This window comes from Mus caroli, unplaced genomic scaffold (assembly GCF_978045245.1).
Source record: "Mus caroli unplaced genomic scaffold, Mus_caroli_1 scaffold_3, whole genome shotgun sequence".
NCBI classification, from domain to species: domain Eukaryota; kingdom Metazoa; phylum Chordata; class Mammalia; order Rodentia; family Muridae; genus Mus; species Mus caroli.
Window position 1 is genome coordinate 43,526,321 of NW_028227258.1, and position 13,452 is coordinate 43,539,772.

Below are 13,452 nucleotides of genomic sequence, written 5' to 3' on the forward strand. Positions count from 1 at the left end.
CAGACAGGATTAACATGCAGTTATATAAAGAACTCAAAACAAAACAAAAACAAAACCAACCAAGCATCCAGAAGTCCTAAGCCTATGAGTAATCAGGCAAATGAACTCAGCAGATAGTTCTCAAAAGAAATGCTGATACCTTATAAACATACCTAAAATGTTTACTATCTTCAGCCACTAGGGAAATAGAAATCAAAACTACACTGAGTTCATTTCGACCTAATCAGAATGGCTATTATCAGCACAACAAACAACAGATGGTGTGGAAATCAATCTTAATGCTCCTCTGATTGGGATATAATTCAAAGCAGCCAGTTGTAAAATAGTATGGAAGTTTCTCCATGGGAAGATTTTAATTTTACCTGTGTCTGTGCGCACACGTGCATGCGTGGATGCATTCGCACTTGCCTGCACACACATCATAGAGCATTTGTGGAGGTCAAAGGACAGCTTGATGCAGTCAGTTCTCTCCTTCCACCTCTATGTGGGTTACAGGAATTGAACTCCGTTGTCAGCCTTACATAGCAAGCACTTTCTCTTTTGAACCATCTTGCTCGGTAAGTAAAAATACTAACACATGATGCAGCTCTACCTTTTCAAAATATATTCTTGAGCGTACTACAGAAATACAAATATTTATTGCAGAGTTGTTCACAATAGTTAAGTTATAGAACTAGCTTACATGTCCATCAGTTTGTCAATGGATAATGTAAATGTGATATATATATATATATATATATATATATATATATATATATATTACACACATACATACATACACACACACACATATGATACACACACACAATGGAGGTTTATTTGTCCATTAAAAAATGAAATTATGAGCTGGGTGTGGTGGCATACATCTTTAATTCCAGCACTCGGGAGGCAGAGGCAGGCGGATTTCTGAGTTTGAGGCCAGCCTGGTCTACAAAGTGAGTTCCAGGACAGCCAGGGCTATACAGAGAAACCCTGTCTTGAAAAAAACAAAACAAACAAACAAACCAAAAAAAAAAAAGAAATTATGTTATTTACAGGAAAATGTGGAGATCTTTTTTTTTTTTTCTTCGAGACAGAGTTTCTCTGTATATCCCTGGCTGTCCTGGAACTCACTCTGTAGACTAGGCTGGCCTCGAACTCAGAAATCCGCCTGCCTCTGCCTCCCGAGTGCTGGGATTAAAGGTGTGTGGTACCATGTCCGGCTGGAGATCATAATGTTAAACAAAATAGCATAATTTTGCAGTTGAAAAATGAAGATTAAGGGCTATGCCTGGTGGCTCATGCCTTTAATCCCAGCACTTGGGAGGCAGAGGCAGGCCCTGTTTAAGGCCATTCTGGTACAAAGCTAATTCCAGGACACCCAGGGCTACACAAAGAAACTCAATCTTAAAAAAAAAACCCAAAAACCAATAGAGAGGAAAATAGAAAAAAGCTGGTTTGAAAAAGGAACAGAGCAGTGGAAATGCAGACGGAGTAGGGGTGGAAATAACAGAGGGTATGATCAAAGTGCATGAGACACATGCGTGAGCATGTCGTAATGGAATCCACTGTACAGAGTTTCAAATGGATAGTTTCATTAGAAGTGGCTTAGTAAGTCTCAGGCCATCAGAGTAGTGAGACATAGATGGGAAGGCATATTTAACAACAGTTAAATGGTTACCATGGTCAGGAACATCCAAATCCTATGGGGACTATGCCCAGGACAGTAACTTCAGTCTTTCGTGTTTTGATGGACTATTTTCCTCACAGTGTTTGTGGTTCCTTTCCCACCAGCTTCTCTTCCTACGATGCTTGAGGTAGCTTACCATCTCCTGAGGCAGTACCACACTGCTTGTGGAGGTCAGGGACAGCTTGTGAGAGTTGGTCCTCTCCAGCTACCATGTGGGTCCCAGGGCACAGACTCGGGTTGTCAATCTTGGCTACAAGTGTCCCTACCCACTGAGCCATCTCACTGCTCTCTTGATGTTGCTTTTGTTTTTATTCAGTGGCCTTCAGATTCTCAAGAGCTGGACTCTAAGGACCTTTCAGCGGGCTCACAGTTTGTAGGCCTCATGGCAGTTCTCACAGCCTGTTTTTCAAGTGGCTTTGCTGGAGTTTATTTTGAGAAAATCTTAAAAGAAACAAAACAATCAGTATGGATAAGAAACATTCAACTTGGTAAGTTTTAAAGGCTTTCTAATATCTTTTTTCTAAATAACTATACCAGTCATGTATGGTGGCGCACGGCTCTGAGCCCCTAGCACTCATGAGGCTGAAGCGAAAAACCAACCGGGCCACATAGGGAGACCGCATGTTAAAAAGAAACCAGGCAAATGTTCTTACATTTGTGGATCTCCCTAAGTCTTTAAGTGCATAGGCCTTGAATGCAAATGTGCTGATGATACAAAGAAATGGATTTGAAATGTATGCCTCGACTCATGATACGGAAAAGCAGACTGATGCTGAGAGTGTAGCCTGCTCCTGCCCTCAGTTATGGAGTCTTAGCATATTTATCCTTATTGCCTTTCCTTTTGTGGAGATGCTACAACTAATTTACATATTAAAATGGAAAGGCTCCTAAAATGGAAGAAGTTGGAAATGAAGCAGTTTTCATCTCTTCCAGTCGTAACGTGCTGTTTTCTTTCAGTGTAATGTTTTGTCTTTTTACATACTCCTTCTTGACTGGTGGGAAATAGCTTAGAGGGGAAGAAAATTTTAGCATTGGCTACAAGTGTCTAAAAAAAAATCAAACAAAACAAACCAAGACAGAAAATAAGACTGGCTGAATGCATTATTATTTTGATTAGGTAGTATAATTAAGATGTACTTTGGAAGGTTGAGAGAAAATGTAAAGTAAAAGGACCGAGAGCCAAATTGCCTGGATTCAGCTATTGAGTCCATTTCATTGTGTGCACTTGGAGAAATTTCCTCATCAACAAAACTAATCATACAAGTGTCAATAAGGGCTTGTAGTATGTTAGTTTTGGTAAAGCATTTGGAACAAGGACTATATAGATATCTAATATTAGTCAGTGGAATATGCGGCCACTATTAGAATATCCTGTCTATCTATATATACTGATATAATTCATATTTGTTCTTGTATGCTACTAGACAGCCTCTGTCACTGCGACAAACACACGCGATAAATCAGCTTACCAAGAGATAACATTTGCTTTGACTTAAAATAATGTATGCCATAGAATGTGGCCCCTGTAGGTCTCTGTAAGCCAACAATGCTCCAGGTCTAGAGGCTGTATTGACCCATGGAATTCAGCAATGAAGTTCACTGAGCCAATTTCCTCTAACAGGGAGACTTGAGTAGTAAGTACAGAATCTGATGATGGCTTCGACCGTTTCTTAGCCTGGAGTTTTGGTTATCAAGTATTGTATTTAAAAAAAATCTTAAAAATAAAGTTTATTATTTAAAAAAAACTTACAAATAAAGACCACCACATGTGGAAAGTAGTCAGCCACAGACTATAGAACTCTGAACTTATATACAGTAGGGTAGGCATTTGAACCGGAAGCCATGGCACTTCACATTTGCATTTTTACTGTCAAGTATATTTTTATGCACATGTCCACTATCAAAATAAAAAAAAGTCCTTAACAGACTTAGAACTGGAAAAGCAGATAGCTTTATATTCTTTTTTATAACTCACGTTCACTGCTTGTATTAATTAAAATGCTTACAAAGAAATTCTATGTCATATATGTCAGCTTTCTTGTGTGTAATTATGAATGTTACTCACACAGATGTGGTCATAGCAATAGGAAATTGATGGTACAGTGTAATACTACAAGCAAACATTTTATAAATGCTTGAATGGATCACCAATCTAATAATTCAAATTCTGTAATTTCAATATTATTATGGTGTTTAACGGTTGGTAAATTATTTTAAAAAATATTTTCATGCCTACCTGCTTATGTGTATGTTTTGTAGTCATTATATAGTACTATGTAAAATTTGTAAAAATTTATATATAAATCAAGTGATTTGTTTTTTCCCAAGGCAGGCATTTGTTTTTTTCCTGAGTCAGGGTTTCTCTGTGTAGCCCTGGCTCCATTGCACAGCAGGATCCTGCCAACTGGAACAGGGGAGAAGGAAACAGGAGTGTTAACAAAAATATCACTTCAGAAAAACTGCCACATGACCTAGGTCTTACTTTCTTTTAGGTTTCTTTGGAAGTATATTTGGATTAATGGGTGTATACATTTATGATGGAGAATTGGTCTCAAAGAATGGATTTTTTCAGGGATATAATCAACTGACGTGGATAGTTGTTGTTCTGCAGGTAAAGCATATAAGTCTTCTATTTAATAACTACTGAATACTGCTTCAATACACAGAATTAAAATGGGTACTGGTGTGTTGGTATTTAAGGGGTACAGACCTATTGATTGATAGATTGACTGATAGATAGATAGATAGATAGATAGATATGGGCATGCATACAGGCAAAATATCCATATACAAATAAAATAAATAGATTAATTAATAATAATAATTTAAAAAAGAATTAAATAGTGAAACTGGGCTGTGGTGGCGCACACCTTTAATCCCAGCACTCTGGAGGCAGAGGCAGGAGGATTTCTGTGAGCTTGAGGTCAGCTGGTTTACATAGCAAGCTGCAGGATATCCAGGGCTATATATAGCCCTCAAAAAATAATATTTAATAGTTAAAACTAAGGGTAAATATAACTTTTGATTTCTCTGCTGCAATTATCATTGCATAGAAAAGCCATGGTCAGCCCTTTAAAGATGGAAGGAGCCTTTTGAGATAATTATGCAAGTTTTAGACTTTATTTTATATTTATATTAGAATGTTTCTGTCAAATTTCTTCAGTGTGAATGTGTCTTTAATTGTACAAGAGATGACTGATTTTACCTCCAAAAATACTCCTTGATATTCTGGAAAATGTAAAAATGAAGAAATCATTTTCTTTAAAACATACTTTGCTAGAGTTATTTGAAGTCATAAGGCTCAAGGACCTGGCAAGTAGAGAAGTGTCAAAGGGTAGTGGTGCTTGTAAAATAGGAAGGGTGTTTCCACTGTATAAAAGGAGGAGAAGGCACAAAGGGAGAGAATTTAAAGTAGAGGTATGGTATACATGGAGAACTTCTATATGATATATTTTACCTAGTTATGGGAAAGCTCTCCTTTAAGAGAGAGCTAAGAATGGTTTTGTTGTTTTGCTTTAGAAAGGATCTGTCTACATAGCTCTTGCTGGAACTCAGTATGTATATCAGGCTGGCCTCAAAGTCACAGAGATATGCTGGCCTCTGCCTAGTGACTGCTGGAATTAAAGGAGTCTGCCACCACAGAACATTTTTTTTTTTTTTTTTTTTTTTTTTTGGTTTTTCGAGACAGGGTTTCTCTGTGTAGCCCTGGCTGTCCTGGAACTCACTTTGTAGACCAGGCTGGCCTCGAACTCAGAAATCCGCCTGCCTCTGCCTCCCGAGTGCTGGGATTAAAGGCGTGCGCCACCACGCCCGGCTTTTTTTTTTTAAGTTGGTATAACTGGTATGAAGAATTCAACAGGGAATAAATAGATGAATAACAGCATTTCCTTGAAATATTGATTCAAACATAATTTACAGTAAGTCCAGTGGGATAATTCATGACTTTTTATAACTTAAACTTCCGTCATTATAGAAGGCAGTTAGAGTGGCTACCCTTGGTTTGGTTTGGAAGCAGATATATAGGGTTTGGTAGAAAACAAAATCAGGTCATACAGATGGTCTTTTATCAGTTTGAGATAATTAAGGGTGTGAGATTTTGGAATATTTGCATATACATAATAAGATAACCTGTTACTGTGACTCAAATCTAAACAAAATTTTGTTTTATGTACAAGCATACACATAGCCTGGAAGTAAGATAATACAGTTTAAAATCCACCTGTGTGGTCTGACTAACCCATTCAATGTGGCAGGTGTAGAATTTCCATCTGAGCATCAAAGCGTAGGGTTTGGGAGCATTTTGGATTTTTGTATAGTAAGTAAAGTCTCGTGTGTGTGTGTGTGTGTGTGTGTGTGTGTGTGTGTCTTGTCTGGATTGAACCAAGTGCCCTCATACCTACTAGGCAAGTACTTTACGACTGAGCTACCCATCACTCATTAAGGTTTTTGTTTGTTTGTTCATTTGTTTGTTTGTTTTTTTTACTTACTTAATTTTATGCGCATATGTGTGTGCCTGAGTGTATGCATGAACATGCAATGCCTACAGAGATCAGAAGAAACATGAAAACCCTTGGAACTGGAGTTTCAGATGGTTGTGAGCTGCCTAACGTGGGTGCTGGGAACTAAACCCAGGTCCTCTGCAAGAGCAGCAAGCACCCTTAACCACTGAGCCATCTCTCCAGCTTCCCCATCTCCTAGTTAAGTAGCCACAATCTAGAATTTGAGAATGATTTGGTACAAGGTTCTCCTGGTAGAAGGTTCTTGATATCCTGTGGGGATAGCTCAGAGAACTTAGCTTCTGTATAATAGGTTTGGGGTTTAATCTCTGGCACTGTAAAAACATCACTCCCAACCCAAACCGAACAGTTCATCCTGACAGTCAGAAGAGGCAGATTAGAAGCGGGGGAGGGGGGACTGAAGAATAAGGCTAAATGAGAAGACTGTTGGAAAGGAAATAAAAAGGCGTTCTTCTTCAAGCTTAAACCTCATGTATTTGTTTCTTCAGCTGCCCAAACAAGTGCTGTTTAATTATTGAATTTGATGAAAATAGACAATTTGTAATTTGATCTAATTCTACTATAGCAAACCAGCTTTGATGGTTACATTGAGGGCTATGAAGCAAAACTGGAAGTCTGTTGTTTTTAATGAATCAGTTGCTGGGGTATAATTATATTTGTAGAAAAGAAGTCTTAAATCTTCCCTGAGAAATGAAATTGTTTTGAAAAGCTGTTTTATGTTCACTTAAAAAAATATTCTCTTAAAACTTTGACAGGCGCTTGGAGGCCTTGTAATAGCTGCTGTCATCAAATATGCAGATAACATTTTAAAAGGATTTGCGACCTCCTTATCCATAATATTGTCAACAATAATATCTTATTTTTGGTTGCAAGATTTTGTGCCAACCAGGTAAAATACTTCTTTCTCTTTATCATTTTTTTCTTTCCATTCTAATTCTTTCTTGTATGTCTTATTTTGTTGTTAGTATTACCATGATTCCATTTAGGTTTGTTTATTCACTTTCCAAAAGTTCATTAAGTGGCCACTCTCTGCTGGATTCTGGAAAAAAAGAAACCTATGAATGAGATGGGTGTGTTCAAGAAGGTCATAGTAGCTAGAAAACCAGACACAAGATGAATTATAACATGGTCAGCATGCGAAAGTCAGTATACATACAGCTCACTAACGAGGGGGCTTGAATCACTGAAATAACCATAGTATGATAGGGTTTCTGTTGTACATAGCTGAGCAGGGTAACAAATATGCAAATAATGTATTAATCGCAGTGTGATGAGCATTAGAGTAACTCACTCTAGGGTAGTGAGTCTTGGACAGTAGATCTGAATCATTATCAATAAACACTTATTGATAGAAAGGGAATTGTGGTTGAGGGACTAGGATCTACTATGATGCCAGCGTCAGGCAAAGGTCCATGAAGTCAAACGGCTGAATTTATAGACTGGGGAGGGGGTGTAATGTTGGCTGGAGCACACTGGCACATGCCTTATTCATGAAGTCCAGGGGGAGCTGTATAGGTTTCAGACCAGCTTGGGCTACATAGTAAAACTGTGTAATAAATAAAGCAAAGCAAATCAAAAGCCTCTGGTCACAGGAAGGGTAAAGATCAGTGATTCCTGTCCTTTTAGATTTTCTTTTGTTTTTGTTGTTAAGTTGAAGGTAATGACTTTGAAGCATTAATAGAAATCTTAAAGCCAAAACTAATCTATGACTCTAGCTGCATTAAAACTGTATATAGCAAGTTACAATTGGTAGTTAGGTTTATGTCCAGTTTCTATGAAGTATATTGTATATCTACATACATAGAATCAAGAGGAAAGCATGTGCTAGCTCCTTCCCTTAAACATTGGTACTGAGTTTTATTACTGCTTTGGCTTTTAAACTAAATTCACCTAAGTTTAGCCTACAGTAATGAACTTTTCCTCTTACATTTTGTTTTTAACATTTTGGACCTTTTATGGAATGAATCCCATACAGAGTGTGCATGTGGGTGAGGTCCTGCACCATGGAGTGTAGGCTCAAAGCCAGAGTCTACACTGCATCTTACCTCCGACCTATTTTGGACTGTGGGGCAAGTTTTTAAAGCTCTGTAAAGCCTTTCCTGAAGGTACAAAATGCAGCTAACCCTTGTACTGCTTCAAGTCATTCAAGAACAAAATGACATTTACATGTGAAGTATTTAGCTGAGTACCTGGATCATAGGAAGTACTCAACATTTATTACTATGTTTCTGGAATATTTCTTTCCAAATTACACTTGTTTTTATAGTACAGATATATAGTACAGATACAGTATAGTAAAGAATTTAATTTGCTTTTAATCTGACTTTCTCCTTTTCTTTTTCTTCATCCTATTTAGTGTCTTTTTCCTTGGAGCCATCCTTGTAATAGCAGCTACTTTCTTGTACGGTTACGATCCCAAACCTGCAGGAAATCCCACTAAAGCATAGTCATGTCCTATCCTTAGCTGGATTTTCACAATGGTGCCCTAGGAACCTCAACATGAATCTTGCACAGAGGACTTCTGCAGAGTCTAGGAAGAGACCATCATGCTAAATCTGACCGTTCTGCTCAAATGCTTTGAAAACGTGTAGCCTTCAGGATGAAGGGTGTCCATCATCTGCAACCCAAGCTTGCAAGTGTGTCCAGGAAGTAGGGTTAGAGTGGGTACTGGGAGGAGGCCTTCTGTCTGAGCTCCTAATGACTTCAGCCTTTTAGTTGCTGCAGAACTGTCCAGTGCAGCCTTTGCAAGAGCACACACATGCAAATAAAGACCAAGGGTTTGCAAGGTAGATCTGCCCACGGTTATCCCATGTTCTTAACCTTACCCTTTCTGTACAGATGTATCAAGTTACATGATCTATTTAAATGGAAATTTATAATTGCCTATCAAGCTGTGAACAAACAAATATAATTTAAAACCATCTTCATGTATCCGGGGTTTTATATTTATACAGAAGATTACTAAGGAAAGGATTGCTAAATTTTACTTGTTTAATTCCATAAGATCTGATGAGGTCATCTGGGTTTGAATCATATTTAAGTTTAGTGTAGAATCAATCTGTGTGTGTGTGTGTGTGTGTGAGTGTGTGTGAGTGTGTGTGTGTGTCTGACCATTTACTGCTTTGCGGCAGCTGAATGCAGTCTGGTTCTTCCCGTGCTAGGGTGGCAGTGACTGGCCCTAATGGAGCTTACTCAGCATTTCCCAGGTTGTCTCTTTTCTCGTTATTCTCATCATTACAGTAAATTGAATTTGTGTGTGCTGCCATTAAAAATTTTAAGTGAACTTAAAGGGATTAAGTACTCATTTAATAATTGAAAATAAAATAATGATTACTGTCCAGTCTCCATTTTGAGAAATCTAAACTATGAAGCATATATTGAATGTAGTTTTGAAATGGAGAATTTTCTTGTTAATCTGCAGTAGCAGATTTCTTTTAATCTTTGACAGAAACAACAATCAAAAGAGTGTTAGTTCTCTCAGTGGACCATGATTAAACTGATTTCCTTACAGACATTCCCTACTGCCATAGTGTTACTCTCTTTTTTCTTTTTCTTAAAGCATATTGTAACTTGTTTTTTTGTTTTTCTTAAGGCAGATTTTCATTATGTAGACCCAACTGGCCTTGAACTCACAAATATCTATCTGGCAGCCTCTGCCTGCTGAGTGATGGGATTAAAGGTGTGGGCCATTCTGCCCACCCCACTACATTGTTTTAAGGGAGTTGCATTATATTTTAAGTTCTAAGGCTATTTAGAAGTTTTTATGTCTTAAAGCCCACTCTCCCCACCTGATCATGTGTCTGGCAGATGTGACTGCCTTCAGGGTTTCCTCTCTGGTGTTCCTGTGAGTCCTTCTGGGAAGGAACAACCATTTGCTTTAGAATAGATTTTTCTTTCTTTTTAACACTGGAGTTGAGAATACAAATTATGAGTTATTTAATAATAGATTCAAAGGAGAGAGAATATATTAGAAATAGTAAAATAAACTGGGAGGCAAAATACATTCTATATTTGGAATATAAGTTATTTAATTATTGTCCATATGCAGAATTACTTATTGAATATAAGATCTATTTTATTCTTTCATTTATATTGTATATATTTTAAAACTTTGTTCAAATAGATACAAACCTGTAAAAGGTAATTATTTTTTATGTAGTTCTAATAGATTTTGTTAAATGGAATTTGACTCAAAAGCACTGTTGTTAAGAACTGTAAGGTTCCCTTGGCAACCTTGGATTGGCTATTTGATCTTGTCAGAGCAAATGTACTTTCAACAGTGAACATGGCTAACCAATTCCATTCAGAGTTTCAAAGTACTGAAAACGATAGAATATTTAACATCATTGCACCGATGAGGATAAAGTGATAGCAGGCTTTCTGAATGCCTGGTTTATGGTTTTCAGTGACTGCCTTTTAGAGCTTGACTATTTTGAGCATGGTGTGAGGCCAGCACAGCATTCAAGCATATGTCCTAGGATCTGTAACTAAGTACAACCCAGATCCTGCAAATACACCAAGTTCAAGAGGACAGATTCATAGTCTGCTCATATTAAAGCAGTGTGTGGGCAAGTGTGTTAATACAGTGTGGATTCAAAATGAATGGTTATTTAGATCTAGTCTACCCTGTCTTAACCCTACAGCAATATAGTCAAAGAAGCAGTTGGATAGTAAGGTTGTTCAAGTTATAATACATTTTAGATGTCTGAAAATCTTTTATGCATCATTTTTATTTTTCCTTTCTAGTCAGTTAAAAAGTAACTGTACTGAATGCACAGACTAACAAATTTATAAGGAAATAATAACATGTGGGGGAAGTGGGCTTGTAACCTAGATTGTGTCATATATATTGATGCTGAAATTTTGTGTAATGTGGTTTGTGTTTTGATGACATTCAAAGGTGTTATTGTGTCATGCTTTCATAACTCTTCTATTATTTAAAATGTATGCTTTTAAAGGTGTACTTGTTATTTCTCAGCTACTTTCACTAAAGGCACGTGTGAGTTCATGGAGAAGATTGCCTGCCAGCTGAGAGCTGTAGTAAGGTTAGGCACAGCACACTGGGAGAAAGCTTCGTGTCCCGGGTAGGCCCTTAGTGCAGCAACAGCAGCTCTTTACTGAACGGTTTTCAGGTTGTAAGTTGCCTGTGCAGTAGAACACAGAGGTTGGAGGTTCAGAACTGACATGTTTACATCAATTTCTATGGAATGACACAGAATTTCAGATGAGAAAAAGGCAACTTGATATTTAAACCACAGTCTTAAGAAATTCCAAAAAGAGATTAATCGACATTCTGCTCTGAACCCTAAAATAGAATACTGTTCTTACAAATCAAGTTACGAGACTTTAAAATGTCATTATACTGTCATGCAATGAAGTGTTTTTGTTTCCTTGTCTTTTTGAGGCAGCATCTTAACTGTGCCACCCTGGCTGCCTGGGGATTACTGTGTAGACCAGGCTGGCTTGGAACCTCACGAAGATCTGCCTGCCTCTGCCTTCAGAGTGCTGGGATTAAAGGTGTGGGCCACCACCCCCATTTGAGTTTTGTTTTGTTTTACTTAGTTTTTAAAGAAAGGCTTTAGTGTCACTCATTCTATTTAAACATTCATTGTAGAATATTTTATTACTATATATTTTTACCCTGGATTTATAAAAAGTAATTATGTTATACTGAAAGTCATCTCAAGGATCTCCACGATAGTTAAAGAAGTAATTGAATAGGGCCAACAAAAATGCACCTTTATCACAGTCTGGTCCTATGTGCCTTGCTTTACCAAATAAATACCTGACTTTTATGGAGAATATACTGTAATTTACAACTGTAGACACATACTTGAAAGTGGGATTTTTTTTTCAAGAATAACTATAGTTCTAGCTTTTGGTTGTTTCAACATTTTCCCTCTAAATCTATTGTCTAACCACCTGATACTAAGTATCCTATTAAAGTATCTATGAACAGCACTTGCTTACGTGAGTTGTGACACCTGCACCATGATTCAGGTTTGAGACTTTACCATTTGTATATAATTGTTTGTTTGTTGTTTCTTTTCTTGTAAGACATGATTTGTTGTGATTTAAAACAATACTTTTAAATGATTTTGACCCTAAATTGATATATGTCTGTATTTCATTTATAAAAAAAATATTTTTTGAGGTTTGGGAATATGATTTGTTGTATGTTTAAGTTTTATGGATATATAATTCAAAGCAATGTATAAACTGTCTTTTATTAAGTGGATTTTTAGATGATGAATTTCTCATGTCAATTTATGGTACCATTATTATATATATATTTAATAGATAAGAGAAATCAATAATTTTCATAAATAACTTCATATAGTTTTCTATATTTCCATTTTCCATTTTTACCTGTGTCTGATTTAATCTGGGGATTGGTTGCTTATTTTTATATTTCAGGAATGAATTGCTTATCTTCATCTCTTGGAAACTTTTTATCACAAGTCATTTTGCTTTGTTTTAGCCAGAAACTAGCTTTTATTTCAAGTGGTTAGAATTTCTCTGCCTCTATAATAATCACAGCCGAAAAGTATTTAGTTTGAAATAAAATACTTCTTTGCTGCTGACAGGTTCAGTAGTTCCTCAGGATCTTTCCTTCACTCCCTGAGTGGGATTGCTTCTGCCATGACACCCATGCAGTACGAGGCCAAGTTGATATAGCAGCACACACAGGTAGTCCCACTTCTGCTCCCATGTAACAGCACACACATGTATTCCCACTTCTATTCTCATATAGCCACACATGGAATGCTCCAAGACTCCAGGAATGCTAAAATCTCAGCGTTTTAAAAACAAAGGTTGGTTGGTCAAGTTCTCATGAATAGCACTAAGAGAAATTTTTCGCTATTATATTTTTGTGTTAGCATACTTCTTTTGAGACGAGAGAAGTAGCTCAGTGGTTTACAGCATGTATTGTTCTCTTAGAGAACCTCATTTTATTCCCAGTAGCCTCAGTAGACAACTTACAACTGTCTGTAATTCACAGGATCTGAGGCCTCTGTTCTGTACCAACCCTTGTATTTATGTGCACATACCCACATGCAGCCACGTACCTACAGGTAAACTAAGATAATAAAAGCCAGGTGTGGTGGCATATGCCTTATTCTCAGGACTTAAGAGGCAGGCAGAGTGTACATCTCTGTGAGTCTGAGGCTGGCCTGATCAATATAATGACATCCTACCTCAAATTAAACAAACAAACAAACAAACAATGAAGGAAAACATAAAAATAGAAGTTTGCCAGGCATG

General features: G+C 37.2%; 1 protein-coding gene across 2 annotated transcripts in view; it reads left to right on the plus strand.

The window, feature by feature from the left end:
* Positions 1 to 12,772, plus strand: part of Slc35a3 (solute carrier family 35 member A3) — a 41,487-nt gene extending 28,715 nt beyond the window's left edge. For both annotated transcript variants that reach the window (XM_021158446.3, XM_085835558.1), the window contains 4 exons: positions 1,986 to 2,157; positions 4,162 to 4,280; positions 6,942 to 7,075; positions 8,543 to 12,772. In XM_021158446.3, the coding sequence (XP_021014105.1) occupies positions 1,986 to 2,157; positions 4,162 to 4,280; positions 6,942 to 7,075; positions 8,543 to 8,633 (516 nt within the window). In that variant the 3' untranslated portion in view covers positions 8,634 to 12,772. The remainder of the gene's footprint in view (positions 1 to 1,985; positions 2,158 to 4,161; positions 4,281 to 6,941; positions 7,076 to 8,542) is intronic.
* The last annotated feature ends 680 nt before the right edge of the window (positions 12,773 to 13,452 follow it).